The 21,634-nt window shown below is 39.6% G+C and overlaps 1 protein-coding gene across 1 annotated transcript; it reads right to left on the bottom strand.

Annotated features, from left to right (window-relative positions):
- Positions 1-443: 443 nt before the first annotated feature.
- On the bottom strand, positions 444-20,992 carry LOC104594268 (transmembrane emp24 domain-containing protein p24beta2). The gene is made up of 5 exons (XM_010254491.3): positions 20,815-20,992; positions 19,964-20,173; positions 11,662-11,848; positions 11,460-11,567; positions 444-796 (listed from the first exon to the last, which is right to left on the bottom strand). The coding sequence occupies exons 2-5, from the start codon at positions 20,171-20,173 to the stop codon at positions 663-665; spliced, it is 639 nt and encodes a 212-aa protein (XP_010252793.1). The 5' UTR covers positions 20,815-20,992; the 3' UTR covers positions 444-662.
- Positions 20,993-21,634: the final 642 nt, after the last annotated feature.

Below are 21,634 nucleotides of genomic sequence, written 5' to 3'. Positions count from 1 at the left end.
CCGAAGGGAATAAATACAACATTATGAGAGAGTAGAACATATTTTGTCATTTTGAAAGTAAGAAGGGGAAGGCGTTATTGTGCAGTTTCTTCTAAAACAAAATAACTTTTTTTGAAGCCTTGAAAGAGAATAACTAACAAACCTTACTTGGAAGCAAAATGATGGCCCTACCTAAAAGGGTAGATGTTTGACAACCGTGCCCTATTATATGTATGAATATAATGATGTTTGGCAGAATTAATGTTTTAATAAGGATTCAATGAGATTGTGGTACCACTTCTTGCAACATGACATCTCTGGCAAGTTATTAAAGGCCAAGATCTGGCTACGATCCTGTGTCCCCAGATCCAAGGTTCGTGGTCTGCATCTTTATTCCCAGTTTTATTTACTTCAAAAGCATATAGAATGAGGAATAACTCCAAGAATAGAGATCCACAACATCAGAAATTCAAAGGTACAAGCTTTTTATGATTAAATCATTCCAACCAAGTAAAGCCCCATGAGAAATTAGCCATTGTACATGTCTCTTCCTGATGGGAAACTCCATTAAGGAATAAGCTACACAACTTTTTTATATCCATTTTTTTCTAGAAAGAGAATAAAATTACCTGTGTAGGAAAAACCTTTAAATTTTATAACCAATAAATGGCCTACTTCTGAATCTAAACTCTAGATGTGCCAAGCTTCCGTTCAAATAAGCGACGGAGGAGGTAGACTTGGAGAACGCTGGCTCCTATGAGTGCTGCAGATTCAAACACGGCCTTATGTATTGCCCTCCGACTCATTCCTTCATTTACTGTAGTGCAATTTTTGGACCACAATTACAGTTAAAAAGACTGATGGATAGTAATATCTATTTTGGCAGAGAATATACAGGAAGATTTTCCAGCCTTTTCCTTTTTGAAGTAATAATGAAGATATTGCTAACTTCCCAAATGTAAAAATCATGCAAGACAAATTCTGAAAGCTGAAGTTCAATCTGATACATCAGTGACTTTTTTTGCTAATTCTTTAGCAGGACATATGATTTGTGAACATAGGTTTCCCGTAGTAAATAGCATATATATGTCACCGTACGTGCATTTAACACAAAAGTGGAAATAACATGTAAACTCATACACTTAACCAAACTTAGTAAGCATTCACTAAACTAATATCCATCATAAATATTTAAATTAAAAGGTTTAAGCACAGTAGTTGCAAACCAAAAAATTTTTAGAATAATATAAGTAAAATTGACTAGTGGATCCAGAGACTTTTATATGGTTAGCATGCTTTGTGCTTGGTTTGCAAAGTTTTCTTAGCAGGCTCACGACCTCTCGTATTTCAACCACATGGAGGGATAATGCAGCCATTCCAGTGTTTATTATACAAAGTATGCTCTGGATTAGACGTATTCAGTGTCCAGTACTTGTCATTTTTTTTTGAGAAGGTATGTAAAATTTTATTGATGAGAGAGGAAAAATTACAACAGCAACCTAGTGGAAAATCACCAGGAAGACCACCATCTTACAAAGCCTAAATTGAGTGAGATTCAAGAAACTGAAAAACATTCTGGTTTTTAAATTCTGAAACAACAGATAACCAGGAAGCAAGTCTGTTGACAGCAGTCTTAAGCAGGTCATCAGGAACTCTAGTTTTGTTGCAGAAAACTCGACTATTCCTTTCAGACCACAAAGAGACGAGGATAACTGCAGGAATTGATTTCCTAACCAGCTTCCTTTCTTACTCAGACCAGAAATCTTCCAACTACACAGCACCTCCTCGACATTGAGACATAACCCAGCTAGTGCCAGCCGACTTGATGAAGTGCTCCCACAGCTTAGCAGACACAGGGCAATGAATGCAGAGATGACCACCAGATTCATGAACCAAGCCACAGTTCATATCAGGAATCTGAACTGCGCACCTAATCAGATTAGTTTTTGACAGGCACTTGTCTAAAGCCAGCACCCAGACAGGAAAATTAGCCTTAGAGGGACTAGTAGGAACCCAAACCTGCTTAATGGGGAAACCCATAATAGAACCTTGACTTGGCTTATCAGCAACAGATTTAACTGAAAAACGACCATCTCCACTCATCTTCCACTGTTCCACATTTGCAGAAATAGGCTGATTTTTCAACAGCTGTAATAACTCCAGCAGCTGCTCCAATTCCCAGTCTTGGAGGTTCCGTCTAAAGAGGGGACACCAAACAGCTGAACCATCCACCCACTCAAAGGAGTCAGAAACTGAGGTATCAGGGAATGAGGCACACTGAGAGACGTTAGGAAAAACCTCGGCCAGATGGGTAATCAAGCACCAAGGGTCCTTCCAGAATTTCAGCCTCTTACCATCTCCAACTTTATACTCCAGACCTTCTGAAAAAGAGGGGAAACCTTTCATAATACCCTTCCACAGGGAACAGCCCCAATCCTGAAGAGAATCCAAGGATTTCCAGTTACCCCAGTCCACACCAAATTTAGCAGCTAAAAGAGACCTCCACCAAGCATCTCTTTCAGAGCCAAACCTCCAAGTCCACTTACTTAAGAGAGAAATAAAAGTCTTTAGTTTTCTCACTCCCAGGCCTACTTCTTTTACAGGCAAACAGATCTGATCCCAGTTAACCAGGTGAATTTTCTTATCCTCTTCCCAACCCCTCCACACACACACACACAAAAAAAAAAAAAAAAAAAAAAACAACTTTGAAGATATTCTAACTTCTTGGAAACCTTGGAGGGGATGGGAAAGAGGGAAAAACATATAGGTAGGGAGGTTGGATAGGGTACTTTTTAATAGAGTCAATCTACCCCCTGCAGAGAGGTATTTAGACTTCTAGGAAGCCAGCTTCTTCTCCATTCTCTCAATAACAGGATCCCAGATAGTAGAGGAGGTACATTTAGCCCCAAGAGGGAGCCCCAAAAATCTCATTGGGAGATGGTTTACCTGACAAGCCAGAATCTCAACTAACTCCCCAGATTCACCACTTGACCAATAGGGAAAATCACACATTTTCCTAGGTTAACTTTAAGCCCAGACACAACCTCAAACCAACAAAGGATGTCCAGCATAGATTCAAGGTGCTCTGTCGAGGCATCAATGAAACATAAAGTGCCATCAGCAAACTGGAAAAGATGAACCTTCTCCCCACCTGAGGAGATTTCAAAACCATCCCACATGCCTTTGAACCGAGTAAAACCAACCTTCCATGAGACAGATAAAAGCAAAGAGGGAGAGAGGATCCCCTTGCCTAATCCCTCTAGAACCAAAGAAGTCCGACACTTTCCCATTGATTAAAATTGAAAATTTAGGGGAAGATACACACACTTTCATCCAGTTCTTCCATTTGTGGCCAAAATTCATTCTCCCAAGGATAAAATCCAGGCATCTCCAGTTTACATGGTCATAAGCTTTCTCAGTATCCAACTTGCATACCAAGCCAAGCTTGCCATCCCTCTTCCTAGAGTCAATTAGCTCATTTGCAATCAGGACACTGTCCAACATTTGCCTTCATGGGACAAAAGCACCTTGGTTCTCAGAAATCACAAAGGGCAAAACCTTTTTCAACCTTTTTGCCAAAACTTTTAACAGCCCCGGCTACTTTAGGGATGGGGGCAATAAAGGTGGAGGCTTCTTTGCAACGAAGCGCTACTATGAAAAGTCTGAAACACATTCATAATGTCCTCCTTAATAAAGTCCCAACATTTTATGTAAAACAGAATTGTCCACCCATCTGGACTAGGAGATTTCTCATTTTCCATTTTAGTAATCACCTCCTTAACTTCATCCTCAGTGAAAGGCCTTTCAAGATGAGCTTTCTGATCTTAAGTGACTGTGAGTCTTTCGAAGGGGGTATGGAGAGGAAGTGGTCTATTGGCCCAAGGTTCCTCATAAAGCTGCTTGTAGAAAGAGTAAGCGATAAATTTGATTTCAGCAACTGACTCTCCCACTCCCCTCCCACTCCAACTTGCTGATTTCTTTAACTCTGTTTTGAGCATTAGCCATCTTATGAAAGAAACTAGTGTTTTTATCCCCTACCTTCAGCCAGGTTGTTTTGGCTCTCTGTCTCCATCTAATTTCATCTCTCACTGCTAATGTATCAAATTATGATTTGGCTTGGCACCTTTTTGATCCTTGTTCTTGAGTTAGGAGACCAACTTCTTCAGCCCTATCAATTTCTTCAATCACACTCAAACAGGCCCTTTTTTCCCTCTCCATAGACATGTTATTCTCCAACCTCTAGATTTTAGCTTTTTCTTTAATTGTCTTCAACTTGTTTGCTAAGATAAAGGAGCTGGAAACAGTCATGACAATCCGGCCACACCTTGGCTATCATAGAGAGAAAGCTTTCTTCCTCAAACCAAGCACTCTCACATTTAAAAGGTGTTCTGCTTCTTTCTTGAGAGCCACATAATAACTGAATGGGACAATGATTAGAAACGGGTCTTGGAAAAGCAGTTTGTTTAAAAGAAGGAAAAAACTCGTCCCAGCCTGAGGAAACCAGGAATCTACCTAGTCTTACCAGTAGGAGAGTCCTGGTCATTTGTCCAGGTAAATTTGGCACCCTACAGTGACAAGTCCAACAACTCATACCTGTTAATGAAATCAGCAGAGACTCATTGCTCTAGATCTTCTCCCACCAGTTTTTTTCCTCAGTTGACAAGGTAACATTAAACTTGGATAAAAGAAACCAGAAACTGTTTGTTTCCTTGATATAAGTTCAGTAGAAAAGAAGATCACGAACAGAAGAAGAAAAGAGAGAAGAGAAGAAGAGGAAGAAAAGAGAAGGGTGCGGTTGGATGAACTTGCCGCCCCATCAGATTAGTATTTATATGCTCGTAACTTAACATCAGTGGAGTTACACAAATACCCCTACTGAAACAGAAATAAATATAAAACAAATATGTCTAGCCTAACTACCATAACTACCATGAAATAAATATAAAGATATTAGTGGGACCACACACATTAACAACTAACAACTATCTCTACATTCCCAACTAGAATAAATGTGTTACCAACTTGGTCTTTGTAACCACTTCTTGAGATGCAACTCTCTCGGATAAAGTGTTGCTCCACTTAAATGTGTTTAGTTCTGTCATGTTGTATCGAATTGTGAGCAATGTTAATTGTAGCTTGATTATTGCAATACAACATCAAAGGCTTCTCATATTCAACACCCAGCTCATCAAGTAAAGATCACAACCATAACACTTTTGCCACTCCATTAGCCATAGATTTGTATTCAACTTCAGCATTGGAGTGAGCAATAACATTTTGTTTCTTATTCCTCTAGGAAACAAGATTTTCCCCTACAAAAGAACAATACTTGGAGTTAGATCTCTTGTCATCAACACAACCATTCCAATCGACATCTGTGTATGCTTCTATTTTCATGTGACCATTATTTTTGAAGAGTATACCTCCACGGGCATCTCTTCAGATAGGCAAGTATCATTTCCACTACGAGAAGGTGGGTGGTTTTGGGAGAATGCATGTACTAGCTAACAACATCAACAACATAAGAAATGTCTGATCGTGTTAGGCAAAGAGAAGTATCCCAACCAATCGCTGCTACATAACTTTGTCTTCAAGAGGCTCTCCACTTTCTACACTTATCTTATGGTTTAGCTCAATGGGTGTGTCGGTTGGTTTAACTCCTAACTTCCTAGTTTCTTCCAACAAATCAAAACAAACTTTCTTTGGGAGACAAAGATGCCATGCTTAGGTCTAGCTACCTCAATTCCCAAGAAGTAGCGTAGTTCCCCCAAATCTTTTACTTCAAGCCCTTGGTGAAGAGGTTGCTTAAGGGAGTCAATCTCACCAATGTCACTTCTTGTTACTACAATATCATCAACATAGACAGCAAGCAAAGTCAAAGAGGAGTTTGTTTTCTTAAAGAAGAGAGTGTGATCTAATTGAGCTTGAACATAGCCAATTTTTTTCTAAAGACAGTCTAAATCTATCAAACCAGGCTCTTGGGGATTGCTTCAGCACATATAAAGCCTTCTTTAGTCGGCAAACCTTCTTTCCAACCTTTGCACTATAAAAACTAGGGAGCAACTCCATGTACACCTCTTGAAGATCTCCATTGAGGAATGCATTCTTAACATCCATCTAAACCAGTGGCCATGAGAAATTTACAGCAATAAGACTTTGATGGTATTTATCTTAGCTACCGGTGCAAACGTCTCCAAATAATTTATGCCATAAGTTTGTGTGAATTCCTTTGCAACCAATCTGTCCTTGTATCTTTCTACGGAACCATCAAAATTATATTTCACTATAAACACCCATTTACATCCAACAGGTTTCTTTCCCTCAGGCTGGTCAATCAACTCCCATGTATTGTTTTTAACAAGAGCATTCATTTCTACTTTCATTGCATCTTTCCACTCAGGTACCAATAAAGCTTCCCGCATTGTTCCGGCAATAGGAATAACAGCAATAAAGGCCAGGAATGATCTATACGATTGTGAAAGTCCATCATAAGAGAGAAATTGGGAGATACAATGAGCAGTGGATAGTACAACGACGCTTCCCTTTACTAACTGCATAGGGGCTGAGGCTCAATAGTGTTAGGTATATCATTTGCAATAGTGAGCTCAATGGGCTTAGTAGTGAAGGTAGTACCTAAATTTGGAGCTGTAAAAGAAACCAGGATTGGCTTGGACTGCTGAGAACCAAAATCAACTTGCCTCCACTATCTGTGAAACACCCTCAATTCCCTACACTTCCGACAACCCTCTTCACCACTCTCCCCTTTAGTGATTGGAATAGGTAACTGAACTTCTGGGGCTGAATTACCCACCTCACTACTCTCCCCCTGAGGAGAAACCTTATGATAGTAGAGCATATCCTCAAAGAATGCCACATCCATAGATACAAACCGTCTATCCTCCAAGTTCAGACTTGGATTGGCTGGCCTCGAGTTTTGTTCCCTACCGATGGAGCTCTCTTCTCCCCTTCAATTTTCTAGTTCAGCTACATATTTTGAAGGAATAGACATGAGGTTCAATGTTGTAGCATCTTCTTCCTCTAAAAACAGTTGTTTTGTATTAAAGCTCTCTTCATCTTGTTGAAAAGGATATTTCCCCAAAGAAACACTGTTGATACTTGAAGTTTCTATATTGCCAGAATCACATTCCTGCTCACTCGAGAGTGCTTCATTTTCCGACTAATCTTCCACTCTTTCCGGCGCCATTCAATGGATTCTAGGGTTCCGATGCTCTGGGGACAAGTAGTTGGCCCCAAACGGCTTCCACTGCAAGCTGTTCAAACTTCTGTTCTGCCCCTAGTTCTTGGAACAAGAAGGAGCTCTCGATGGGGACGACAATGGATCTAATTTTCCATCTATCGCCACCCCTTTTAGAACCCCCACGTGACTTTTAGACAAGTCACCTGATTTTGTCCTCTCTTCTAAAACAGCCAGCCCATTTTTCCGGCCCACTCCACTCTTGTCTACTACTCCAATTCTTGACTTTGATAAAAAAAGACCCACCCCTTCTCTAACTTCTTGGACCCTTTTCCTTTTTTCAACCGGCCCAATCAAACCCATCAGCCTAGCCAGGTTCATCCTCTCGTCAAGAAACTCCACTTGGCCATTTAATTGTGCCCCTTCCTCATTGGTGCCCACATGTCCTATCAATTCAAATTTTGAAACTTCATATTCCACCTGTCCTGGCCTGTCAACAATAGGTCTGACTTCCTCCTTTTCCTTATCAATTTTCCTATTTAAGGTAACTGACTGCAACCTCTATCCTGTTCCTTATTTCCATCTCTCAGTGCCTCAGCATAGGACCTACCACCAACCTGTGTATAGCCAGTACCTATTTGCTTAATTTTCAAGGTTTCCTTCTCAAAGATTTCCTTATGCATGTAAGTTTCTGAGGAATCAGAGCTAGCCCCTCTCAGTTTGCCACATAGCCAATCTCTTTCAACCCCTTCCTCTTCTCTCCTTCAGGCTCCAGCCCAGAGGTCTGCTTCAATGGTTGTCATTAGCCAAACTGAGAAGAACACACCACCATTGGCTACACTAATCTTCCTTGGAATTTCTTCAGGGAAAACACAGCTGAGGCTAATAGCTGCAGAACGCAGATCCTTAACAAAGAATCCATCTAAATGTGCCTTGCACAGAACTGCAATTGCTTCAAAAACTTCAGCCTTCCAAAGATGAAAAGGCAGGACCAACAGCCAGACTATAACTGAATCTTCTACTGACAAATCCTTTGCATTAGCCGAAGGAGACCATCTTGACACTGTAACTGCACCACACTCCATCTGATAGCAGACTGCATCAATCTCTAGCTTAACATCGGACGCCTCCAGCAGTGTTTTACAACTCTCAAATAGAGTTAAGATAGTTGTGCTTTTCACTCTCAGGTTTTTTCACCATCTCCTTCGCTACCATTTTCCAGTCCCTTGGTGGGCTACTTGTTTCTACACTAGCCACTTTTCCCATTCCTCCTTTGAAGCATTGACCACCATCCTCCTTTCACATGAAGCTTCACCTACTGCCAGGGCCCCTACCGCCTCCTTTGAATTCTATATGCTTCTCTTCTGAGTTCAACGGTTCTGGAGCTTGTGAACCAGTTGCCAATGTTAGAAAATCTTTTAAAGTATTGAGATCTCCTTCCATCCCTCACCTTTCCTACCTTCTGGGAAGCACACCAGCTGTTCTCCTCAACCCGAAAAACGTAACCAACATCAGGAATCTTCCTTTGGCATTTCTTCTCCTTTCTGCCACATACCTCCTGCCTCCGTCTTTTATAAAATCTATTTTTTGGATCAATAACAATCAACTCTATTAAAATAGAAGGGAGCAATTACAAAATATAGGGGAGGTAAAATGACTTAACTCCCCATCGACAAATTACACAAAGAGATAAATTAGAAATTAGCCCAAAACAAAGACACCCTATTCACCCCTTGCTTAGCTAACCCATCAGCAAAAGAGTTGGCATTTCTTTTCACCCAGCTATACTTCACCTCAATGTCCCTAGCAAACCATTTGAACTTTTTCCTTTCATTACTGTAAGTCCACATGGTACTGTTGTCTTCCTTTAGCCATCTAACCACCGTCTCTGAATCACCTTCAAGGACCAATCTTCTTATGTTCAATTGTCTTGCTCTTTGGATTCCTTCCAAAGCCACAGAGATCTCAGCCCTGAGAGAGTCCCCTTCTCCAATTGGGCCTGAATACAATGCCAGAATTGACCCTTCCCCGTTCCTGAAGACACCCCCAATCCCAGATGGCCCTGGATTTCCATCTTGTATAAAATCTTTGCAATCTTCCTTCCAATGTTTCTTCATTGCTTTGTCCAGAAACTCCACAAACCAAAGCAGCACTTTCTCACCTACCAGAAACACCATGACAATCTTCATTTCTCTGACCTTCAGAGCAGTTTTCCCCTGCACCTTACAGCTCTCGAACAGAAATTTCTTTGCCTCAGATTTGATTACTCTTCTCCATTTTGCTTCAATCACAAAACCACCCTCCGCACCAACACTCTTCTCCATTGCTTCCTCAGTATCTTATCAAATTTATTGTCCCCATCTTAAGGGCCTGGGCAGTTCTAGGCATCCTGAAGGCTCCATATTGAGTTTTACTAACTATTAAAATAAAAGATTGCTTCTCTCTGTCCAAAACGAATATAGAGTAGACAATAAAAGCAGCTCAAGGCTGACAACCATCATCAATTTACTGGTACAGCTGATAGATTTACATCAGTGATACACTGATGTTTATCTGTAAAATCAAAACATGATTATCTGTAAAATATGTCTGTGTTAGGTACAATAACATGTAAACATACATAATTACATGCATTAATATATTTATAATAATGTCATATATAAATTTAATATGTATGCATGCTTGTATGAATGGACTTAATCTAGGGAAAGCCAGAATTGGGCCAAAGTAAGAAAAACCTACAATCTGGGTCCTTAAGTCTTTCATGCCAGGCAATAAATAGCCATCTGTGACAAAGGGGGAAAGAGGAGACAAGAAAGATACAAAACTGTTTTTCACACTTTGGTTGTGTAGAAAAGAAATATGAAGAAAATTAGATCCTAGGTTTTCTCCTTTACACCTTAAAATTTGTCTTAAAAGGTAGAGAAACGGAAGAAAAAGAAACAGGACTTGAAAGAAAATAAGCCAGGTACCTCCTTTATGAATTATGATTAAAACTTCTTTCATCTTTGATAACCCAAGGAACAATATATACAAATTATCAAAAACAAGGGGCCAGATCTACAAAGAAACATCAGGTTTACCCAATAAGAGTAAGAATGACTTTCAACAACTCAAATCTGCATTTATCTCAACTATTTGGCATCAGCCACACAAATCCTATCCCACCATTTTGCTATATCGAGAGACATTTTTTGTCAAATTATAACCTTTTAAATCATTTTTTTACCACATCAGACCATATATTCTTTGATCTTCCCCTTGCTCTTTTAGAGGCGTCCATTTGTACCAATTCACTCCTCACTGGTTTGGTCATTGGTCATCTATAACATGAAAAAACCATCTTAGTAGACTTTCCCTCATCTTGTCACTAATTGGAGCTACTCCCAAGTCCTCTTAATGTGCTCATTATGTCATTTCTAGTCTTGCCATTCATCTATCTCAACATCCTTATCTCAGCTATACTTGTTTATTGAACATGTGGTGTTTCTTGTTTGCTCAACGCTCTGTTCCATATAGCAATGCTGGTTTTAATGTCTTATGAATTTTCCTTTGAGTTGCATTGGTTTATACTGGTAACATAGTACACAAGATGCATCACTTTATTTCAACCACCTTGCTCTAATGCCATGGGCAACATTCTCCTTGTTTTCTCAAAACCTTCAGTTCCCTTTAAGAGTTCAAAGATTCATGAAATGGGTTAATCCACTATACTCAATTCATTTTTTCCTCCTTTTATTAAGGTAGAAAATATTACTATGACAAGCATAGAAACGTCGCCAAACCCCTTTGGTGGTGTGAGCTTCATTCTAACTGCTTTTCCTACTTGTTTTCCCCTAATCATTACCTTTTTCTAAAAAAAAAAAAATCAAATTTTCATTTTTTTCCAGTAAAGAATCAAATCAATCTTCATAAGTTTGAACGTTTAAGGCAACTTATCCTAGATAAGAACTGTAACTGTCAACTGAAATACAAAACCAGCTTCCGTCAGCTGCATGGATGCCTTAAAAATATTTCAGAGATAATGGAATATAGAGTGGTTGGTTAAACAATAAAACCTATATGATTTCAGATAGATAAGATTCCTAATCATAAATCAGTCTTATGGAATAACCAAACAAGGGGTGAACAGATGCAAGATGCCAAATGCGGGTTTCAATCCCCAAGGGGGGTCATTACAAAAGAATATTGATTATGGTGGCTAGCCAAGATAAAAGCTCTTATATTTTACTGATAAAATATCCTAACCATAAAAAGAAAAGAGAAATATAGTTTCTGATTATACCTAGTGCTTGGCGGTCAGTCTGAGCCTCCAGCCAATGCTGCTCAAACTGGATGTTATAAAGAGATTCCTCTAATTTCGCAATCTGTTCCAGTAAGGGGTTGAAGTGCTCTACAGACAAAGACATAGACATCAGAAGTATATTCTTCCAAACTTAAGATGCACAAACATTAAATGACGGAACCTACAGACACGATGCTCTTACCATCTTTAGCATGCTGATCGAAGTAAGTAAAATGGCCAACATGTATATCAAAGTCTATGGTTTCATGATAAGGAGACTTGTTAGTGAAGCAGAAACTGTGAAGCCCTTTCTTGTGAGCTGTAAACTCAAACTTCTCACTTGTCTGGTCACGAGAGTCACGAATTTGATCACCAGAAGGCCCCTTCACCTGATTATCTCAATATATTCATCTGATCAGGAAGTGAATGTTTGTGGCTACTAAAGAAGCAATGGAATACAAAGCAAAGGAAACTTGCAAAGAAAACCTAGAGTGAGTTAACTGTCCTAGCATATTGATTTAACAGTTTATACCCAAGGCCTACCTTTTTTCGATGGATGATTCCTAAGACCTACCTTCCCAAATTATAAAGAATTCTACATACAGGATTTTGCACTCTTGAAACTCCACATATTTGAATACTACCATTGTCATACCTTATTTCTTCTTAATTAAAATATAAACTGGCTATGCACCAAAATGGGACAGAGCTGAGAACTCTAATTCAAACCTTGGGTTGAACTAAGTACACCCGATGGCAATGAGTATTGATTTCTGATTTTGCTTCCTTGAAATCAGTGTTGTAGATTTCCTCTCATTCCCTTTTAAACTGTGAGCTTCAATTAATATCATGCTTAGATCCCCATTATCATTTTCCCTAAAGCTATTTCTGCAATGACATAATTTTTATGTTCTTTTTCTTTTATGCATTCTGATTTGCAAATAACCTTATTATATGTGCCTGAGGTTATTCACTCTAAAACATCTTTGTTGAGGGTTTCATTAAACCATCTTTTAAATTACATATTTTCCTCTTTCTATCAATCAATTATTTAAACTAACAAGAATTCATGAGAGAGAGATAGAGAGATAGAACCAAGTTTAATGGGCATAAAATACATGTCCATTCCTCCCAAGTTTCAAAAAATCTCAAAAAATTGAAAAATCATGAGACATCAGCATAGAATTCTATCCCAGTGACCAAAGGCACCACCTAGTTTCCAGCCTCCAAATGATCAACCAAGTTACCTGATTAATGTTTTGTGTCTTAAAAAGATATAAGGTGATTTAAGCTTTCCCTCTAATGGGCAACTCTGAGCAAGCTAGAAAATCCAATACCATTTACACCAGCAAATCAATAGAGCACTTTCTAGGTGACTCACTCCCCCAATCTTTCCATAGTGTTCAAAACTAAATCCATAGAATGCCATATTGAAAGAAGAATCACCACACCTTTCATCATCTAGCATCCCATAAAATTATCTTAATTAATGGGTTGCTTTGTTAAAGCTTCATCAGACCTTCAATATTTCATCTGCTTCAGGAATTTTTCTCTGCCATTCCACTCTATTCAGTGCCATATCTGTCATTATGAGACCTTAAACCATTTCTCACTACTTCAGTTGATGTCCTTTCAGTTTGCCCCTAGCTCTTGAGTTTGTAGACCCTTAAACTTGTAACAAACCACTTCTACTCATTGGTGCAGTGGTGCTGTAGATGATCTTCTCTGAACGTGACTGTGACCAGACCATCTACCCCTCATTGGTGCAGTGGTCCTTTCAGTTCATTTCTGATCCTGTCATTGCTAGTTTCTCACCTATCCATCTCAACATTCATAATTATGCTATACTCATCTTCTAGACATGTCTCTTAACCCACAAAGCTCTGCCTCTGTACAACATTTTTCTTTCTGATCCTATCATTTCTGATGACCTATCATTTCTCACTTATCACCTATCATTTCAGATGACCTATTGTAGGTACATACAGCTTACTTAGACCCTCAAAGAATACTCAAACACCAAGAACACCACCACAGAAATACTTGCGAAGAATCAACAACCAACCCCGTGCTGCGGTTAACTTACATTCTAACCGCAATCACTGCGATAAACCCGTAGCATGCTAAATAGACCTCAGAAAGATCCGCCCACAAAGACATGAGCACGCTCGACTATGCGATGAGGTCACACCCACAACAGATCGGGAGGATAACGAACCAAACCCGCGGCGAGACCCGAGCGTGTACCCAAACACACGAAACCGTTACAAAGAAATGCCTCACGAATCGTCACGTGACGCCAATGAACATCGACTTTTAGACGGTGACGTCAGTATCCCCACGTAGGATTAGTGATGGTGCACGGAAAAGGTAGTAGCCCTCGTGAGTAATGAAGATCTTGGGGATAAGGAAAGCTGATCCCCAAGGATATCTTCATGAAACACGTGGCTACACCCAATAGCGTATCCAATAATTGCCAGCAAGCAGTATATTTCCTTTCCCGATATAAAGTGAATGTCCTCGTCTCCTACCTTTTGGGGTCCCAGCGCTTCCTCCATAAATACGAGAGTCCTCTTCGTGGTTAGGAGACAGAGAAATCTTAACCAGCTCACTACAGGCATCTTCAAACATACACACAACTCTCTCATTCCCCTTCGAACCCACTGCTCCCTCATAGACCTTCCTTCGTCCTTCGAAGAGAGAGACCGCTCTCCCCTACTCCTTACACCTATCATTTATGATCCTATCATTTCTTGAGTGAAAAAATCCCCTTAAGGAAAAGTAGATAAACAATATCAACTATTTCAGTAGAATAGCTATAATAGCTTTTATGAAAATATACCCCCTTGTACAGTATACCTAATTTATATTTTGTACTTCAAAATCATTTTCATTGATAATCTGCAGCCATTGACTGTCCATATGGCCATGCCTAAAGCTGTAAAAACTCCTTTAAAATATAAATCATGACTCTTTCCACTTTTCTAGTCACTTCCTTCTTGCTAATAATTTCCACCCAACATAATGCAAAGTACACTAGATTCCTCTTAGCCTATTTATAAAAAAAAAAAATCTTCTTATTCTAAGTGGTGTTCTATCACATGGGGCACCAGATGCACCCCTCCATTTTGTTCGTCCTTCTCTGATTCTATGTGTAACATCCTCCTCAATCACTCCCTTGTTATAGATTACCAAACCAAGGAAACAAAAGAGGTCACATTTTGATGTGTCTTGGTCTCCAATCCTAAATGTACAATTTCTGGATCTCTCCCATAAAATAATCCCAACTTTCCAGGCTGGTATAATACTTTATGTCAACAACTTTAGTTTTATATCAACTGAGATCTGTCTTATTTGAGTCCTGAATCAAGTCAAAGTCATAATCCTAGAGTTAATTAGGATTTATCATGTTCCTAGTAAGTGTCTCGGTATATTTCTTAGTTGGTTTTGAGGTAGGAAAATGCCAAAGGTTAGGTTTGTATCCAGTCTACCCGTCCCAAGACCCCAGACAGTTGGAACCAACATTGGGCAATGGCCTGTTTTTAGAAGTGGGAAAATAAGGAAAATGGATGGGACAATCTTCCCCTTTGAGCCTATAAATACATCTAAGCTCCTCTGTCTTTTATATCAGATTATAAAATTTAAGTTTCTGATGTTGGAGACATTCCAAATTTTTTGTTGATACAGATTCCTTTAGAAGCTATTAGGTGCTGATTCTTGAGTTGCTTTCATCCTTTTTTTCTTCCTTATTTTTCAGGCCAATCCTACATCATTTTCTCCTCTGCTTCTCTGTTTTCAACAATAGCCTTCGACCAGAATCCGAGTAGTTCAAACAATTGAGTGGTGCAAAGTGGTTGATATAATCTATCAATTGTTATGCTCAACAAAGCTTTATCCCAACAATTTGGGCTTACTACAAACCATCAATTGTTATAGGATTGAAAAATACTTTTGTTGAATTGTTTTTTTTAGGTGATATGAGAGAAATAAGGAGTTAGTACAATTGAAAATTACAACCAAAGAGAGAGAAACCCTCTTATTTCTCCCCAAATTATGCAGTTATAATGGGTTGAATCAGTCTCCTGAGATAATGACCATACCACAAAGCAACAGTTTTTCAATGAAAACCTAAATTATTTTTTTATAAAATTTATTATTCAAGGAATCTGGAAAATTAAATATTCTGTCAAGAACAGTAATATGTAATCTGGAAAATTACATATATACATATATATGCATGTATATATATATACACACATATATACGTATATCTATACCTGATTTCTCTTTTTTTTTTATGAATGATAATAAATTTATTAATTCAGAAGCAGATTTAGAGTGAATTCATACAACATCCCAGGGAGAGGCGCGAGCTGCAGCCCCTCCTTGAATCTTACAAGTAAACTAGGAAAGAAAAGCAAGAATCACAACTGAACCCAAAACAATTCTTCCCTATTTACCCCTTGCTTAGCTAACACATATGACAAAGTATTTGCTGATCTCCCCACCCACTGTACAGTGACCAACATATTCCTTGTCAACCAAATAAATTTCTTCATTTCATTCTTGTAACGCCACATAGCCTCTTCAGGATTTTTCAACCAACCCACCACCACTTTGGAGTCCCCCTCGATTGTTAGGTGTTGTACCCCCAGCTGGTTTGCAAATTACACCCCTTGTACAGCAGCTAAAAGTTTTGCCCTGATGGAGTCCCCAATTCCCAAGGGACTTGAGTAGAGCAACAAAATCTCTCCCTTCTCATTTCTCAAAGCACCCCCCATTCCGGATAATCCTATATTATCCATGCTACTTCCATCGAAGTTCAACTTTAGTTAGCCTTTGGATGGAGGAGACCAGCTTGTAATTGATTTGTCCTTTAGAGATGAACACCTCACCACTGCTAACCAATTTCTCCAAAGGTCATTAAAGGAGAATTGATGAAAGATTTCCAAGGTCTTCAGCCAAGGTATTGCCCTATTTAACACACAGTCTTTCAATTCCTGACTGCTCCTTTCCTTTTCTTGAAAAATTCTAATATTCCTTTCTTCCCAAAGAGTCAAAATCAAGGCAGCATGAGCACATCTCCACATAATTCTCCCTATTTCTTGAAAAATTCTAATATTCCTTTCTTCCCAAAGAGTCAAAATCAAGGCAGCACGAGCACATCTCCACATAATTCTCCCTATTGTTGTAGGCCAATAAAAGGTAGAATGGTTGAAGAGCATGTGAACTTCTGCTGGTAGACTCCAACTACTCCCAAACAACGAAAGTAGCCAAGCCCAAAGGTCTACAGAAAAGGGACAAGATATTAATAGGTGATTACAATCCTCACCGTGAGCTCTACAGAGGATGCACCAATTAGGAGAAATACAGAGGAAAGGTCTTCTCTTTTGTAGGTTATCTAGAGTGTTTACTTTCCCATGGAATACTTCTCAACAAAACACCATAATTTTTTAGGGAACTGGCTTGCACCAAATTTCTTTTGACGGAAAGGATTGGTGAGTAGAAAGTTGAGAGATGGACTTGAAGAAAGAAGCACAAGTGAAGGTTCCATTGGGTCTAGGAGTCCCTACCCTCTTATCTAGCTTGGAGGGATCCAAACAAACTTGATTAAGACAACCAAGCAAAACAAAAAGAGATTCAATTTCATCATCCCTAAGTCCTCTACAAAACCCAAAATCCCAAGTAGGATCTAAGGGTGTTCCCAAAGGTGAGACAAATTTTGAGACCACCTCTTTTTTGTACAAAGAAACAGAAAATAGCGAAGGGAAGATCCTTTAACGGTGTGTCTCCTACCCAAATATCCTCCCAAAAATGAACAGTGTTGTCAGAACAAACTTCATACCTGATAAAATTTAGGAATTGAGGAAGGGTGTTGTGAATGGCCTTCCAAGGTGCTGCTAGGTTAGCTTGCCTTGATACACCAACATCCCATCCATTCTCTGACCTCCCATGAATGCTCTCCACCACCTCATGCCACAATCTCTCTATTTCCAATGGCCATCGCCACAACCATTTCCCTAACAGAGCTTGATTTTTTCTAGTTACCCTCCCAAGTCCCAAACCCCCCCTCTTCTTTACTTCTGCACATAATTTCCTAATTAACCAAGTGATCATTTTTTTCTTGTCCCGACTCCCATAAAAAATCTCTCATCAACTTCTCCAGTTTCCTAGCTTCCCTAACTGGTATCCTAAAAACAGACAAAAAATAGGTGGGTAAGTTAGCCAAGGTAGCTCTTATTAGGGTAATTCTCCCTCCTAAAGAGACATAATTCCTCTTCCATGAGGCTAATCTCTTCTCAAACTTTTCTATCACTGGGGTCCAAAATCTACTCTCCCTAGGATTTGCCCCTAAAGGAAGCCCTAAATATGACATAGGCCAAGCAGAGGTGGAACACTCAAGACACTCCGCAATAGCCTCGACCTCCCCTACCTCCAAATTTATACCCGCTATGCAGCTCTTTTCCAAATTTATTCTCAAATTAGAAATACTTTCAAATCCTTTGATTAGCTCCTTTAGGTTTGCTACCTTTTTGCTAAAACCTCCTTCACAAAAGATCATTAGGTCATCTGCAAACTGAAGGTGGGTGACGGGGACTTGGTGTCTCCCTATTCTCCAACCCCTAATGGCATCTTCACTATCAGCCTTAGTAATGATCCGACTAATCACATCAGCTTGCCTGACACCCCTGCAAGCTGGAAAAAAGTCCCTCACCATACCATTTACCAGAATAGAGTGGTGATAAGTACTGATACACCCAAAAATCCAACTGCACCACTTGTCCCCAAATCCACAGTTTCGCATAACCTCTAATTGAAACTTCCAGTCCACCAAATCATAGGCCTTTTCAAGATCCAATTTACAAATGAAACCTCTCTTACTAGACCTTTTCATTTCCTCCACACACTCATTCGCAATTAAAATCTGATCTGTTATTTGTCGCCCTTGAATGAAAGCCCCCTGGGTTTCACTAATGATAGAAGGGAGGACTGTTTTGATCCTCAACGAGAGCACTTTAGCCAAAATTTTATAGATGTTTGTCACCAGACTAATAGGCCTATAATCTTTTGGGTGGTTGGCATCATTCTTCTTAGGTATCAAGGCCAAAAAGGTGGCATTAATTCCAGGGCTTATAATGTGATTGTCTGCAAATTCCTTAAAGACTTCAACTAAATCCTCTTTCGACACCTCCCAACAGTCTTGATAAAAAAACCCATTGTAAGCCATCTGGACCTAGAGCCTTGGATCTATCCATTAGAAAGACAGCTTTCTTAATCTCTTCTTCCTCGAAATCCCTTTCCATCCACCTTGCTACTCCGTCATCAATTCTTGGCCATTCCACCCCTTCCACGACTGCTCTCTCACTCAAAGGTCTTCTATAAATCGATTTGAAGTGGTCCACAAATTTTCTGGCTATATCATCCTGGTTGGTAATCACCTCCTCTCATATCTCTAGCTTGGTCACAAGATTCTTTCTTCGTTTCCCATTTGCCAAATCATGGAAAAATCTAGTGTTCCCATCGCCTTCCTTAATCCACTTGTGTCTAGATTTTTTTCTCCAACTGATTTCTTTCCTCAGTAACACCTCTTTCAAATCCTTTTTCAATTGTCTCCTTAACATTTTGTCCTCCTCAGTCAACCCATTTTGAGATTCCTTTACATCCAAGTTTTCTATTCGAGAGATTAGGCACAATTTTTGCTCCTCAATTCTACCAAAATGATCTCTATTCCACTCTTTTATTTTGGCTCTCAACTTTTTTAATTTCTTATGAAACTTGATCCCCTTCCATCTTACCCCCCCCCCCTCTCCTCCTCACCCCACCATTCCTTCACTTTTTTCACAAAATCTGGATGGGTAAGCCACATATTTTCGAATCTAAAAGGTTTGGGTCCTATAGGAAAAAACTCAGTACCTATCTGGATAGGCTAGTGATCGGAGGTGACCTTAGGTAATGCTCTAGCAACCAAGTTTTTCAAACTATTCTCCCAGGCAAGGTTAAATAAGAACCTGTCCAACTTCGAACACAAAGGGGTTTCCTGAAGGTTGGACCAAGTGTAACTGGCTGGCAGCAGAGGTATTTCCTTCAGTTCACATTCTTCAATAAAACCATTAAATTTCCTCATGCTTGTTGTAATTACCTGTTGGGGATTACTGGTTTCATCAGAGAATCTAATGACATTAAAATCCCTGCCCATGCACCAAGGGCCATCCCATAGCCCCTTGATTGCATATAGTGTCATGCTTGTTGTAATTACCTGATTTCTCTTTTCCAACACAGATATGAAACAATACAACTTTTTTTTTATTTCTTCTACTTCTTTTAAATATAAACCCTGAAATATTAGCAAACGCAAATACAATTAAGTGATGGTCAAGTGAACTGAAACAGTATTTAAACTAAATTAGCAAATATGTTTTCAGAAAGATGCAAGGTGGCAAATGACAACAAAATAGAAGCTTGGAAAAATTGATCCCACTTCCTTCAAAATAAGTAAAACTTACCACAAGATCTACTCCATCATCACTATAGTGCCATGGTCCGTCAGCTTTAATCACAACAAAGGAAAAGTGAACCGTATCTCCTTCATATTCAACATTATGAGAAAAGCACTCTTCCCTGTCGATCACAAATCTAATTCCAACTGCTACTTTCAGGATTGATAAAAGTATCACTAAAACAATGAACATGGATCTTGACGGGCAAACTTCCATCTGTAAAATTTGTCAAAGTAACAACAATTCCATATTTAGGCGGTATCTCGTCATACCAACATAAAGCGTTGCACAAAAATAAAAAGGGCTCCCAAGACACAGTGGACATTAAAAAAAACGCCTACCCCGGCCAGAGCAATATAACAGAGGTCGTGTTTAAATCGAGGAGAAATTTTCAACATTATATTATCAACCAGTGCTTATCAATAAAAATAAAGGTGTTAATATATGAACCTTCACTTTTCTTCCCCCGCACTATCTACAGGCAGAGAGAGAGAGAGAGGGAGAGGGAGGAATGGAGAGAGATCATGGTAATACGGGTTTTGATGTTAGGGTTTCTTCTCCTTGAAAATTTAAATGAAAGTTCTGAAACATTCAGATTTCAATAATCAGGATGAATTCCAAATTAAAATTTCCCCACCCTTCCAGGAAGAGGGGGATGAACGCAAAATACAAAGAGGTTTTTCGTTGTAAAACTTTAAGATCCAGAGAGAGAGAGAGAGAGGGAGAGCAGAATAGTATCAGACCTAGGGTTCCCATGAAGAAATGCTCGTCATGTGTCTAACAAAATTCAGCCCGTGAAGTTATAAAATCGTTTTGCTGTTCTTGTAAAAGAAAATAAAAAAAAAATCGAAATTTACCTTTTGATTTGAAGAATGTGATAGAATGATACAACAGAAAGAAGACGCGGAAAGAAGAAAACCTTCGTCCTCAAAGTCGCGATGACTGATTAATCCACATAAAATTACAGAGGTTTTAAGTATTTTCGTTGTTTACTCCTGAGAGTCGAGGAGTCTTGAGTCTTTGACTTGTGAAAGGGAGGGACGAGCGTTTCATCAGTCCTTTAATCTTAGCCGTCAATTACTGAAGGACAGGTTCAGGGTGGAAGTCCAAGTCACTTCAGCTAAAACGAGTTCAGATCTGCGTGGGGCGCCCCACACCGTCCCACAGCACATGATTGGGAGATGCTCCCAATACACGGAGGGGATTTTCTGTGGGACGGTGTGGGGCGCCCCTTTGTGAAGCGCAGATGTGAACTCAGCTAGAACTTGATATCACCGAGACCTCTGACCAACGGTCCAGATCGTCTTGCTTGCAGGGTGTCACACACCCTTGACCCTTCATTAAATCGGATAGGCTGCCCACAGGACAGATGGATCGGATCGGATCCGATCCTAGTTTTTGAGTTTTGATAAACCGGGCAGGGGTGCAAACGGATCGAACCGGATCTAATCTGATTCATTTCTTGATAATTGGATGACATCTGATAGGGCCGTAGTTCACATCTCCGCCCCACACCACATCCCTGCCGTGTGTTAGGAACATTTCCCGATGATGACATCATCAGTATTGATACTATCATCAAGAGATGTTCCTAATACACAGTGGATATGTGGTGTGGGGTGTGGGACGACTCTTTGTGAGGCGGAGATGTGAACTCCAATCGGGCTCGGTCGGATT

This window comes from Nelumbo nucifera, chromosome 1, assembly GCF_055504915.1.
Source record: "Nelumbo nucifera cultivar China Antique chromosome 1, China Antique-T2T, whole genome shotgun sequence".
NCBI lineage: Eukaryota > Viridiplantae > Streptophyta > Magnoliopsida > Proteales > Nelumbonaceae > Nelumbo > Nelumbo nucifera.
The sequence above is the reverse complement of the archived record's forward strand: the minus strand, read 5'-3'. Positions and strand labels throughout refer to the sequence as shown.

Coding starts and splice junctions, on each gene's coding strand:
- LOC104594268 (XM_010254491.3), bottom strand. CDS start 20,173: ATGGAAGTTTGCCCGTCAAGATCCATGTTCATTGTTTTAGTGATACTT. Junction 11,849..19,963: donor ATGATGGAGTAGATCTTGTG/GTAAGTTTTACT, acceptor TGAGATAATCAG/GTGAAGGGGCCTTCTGGTGA. Junction 11,568..11,661: donor CGATCAGCATGCTAAAGATG/GTAAGAGCATCG, acceptor CTTTGTCTGTAG/AGCACTTCAACCCCTTACTG.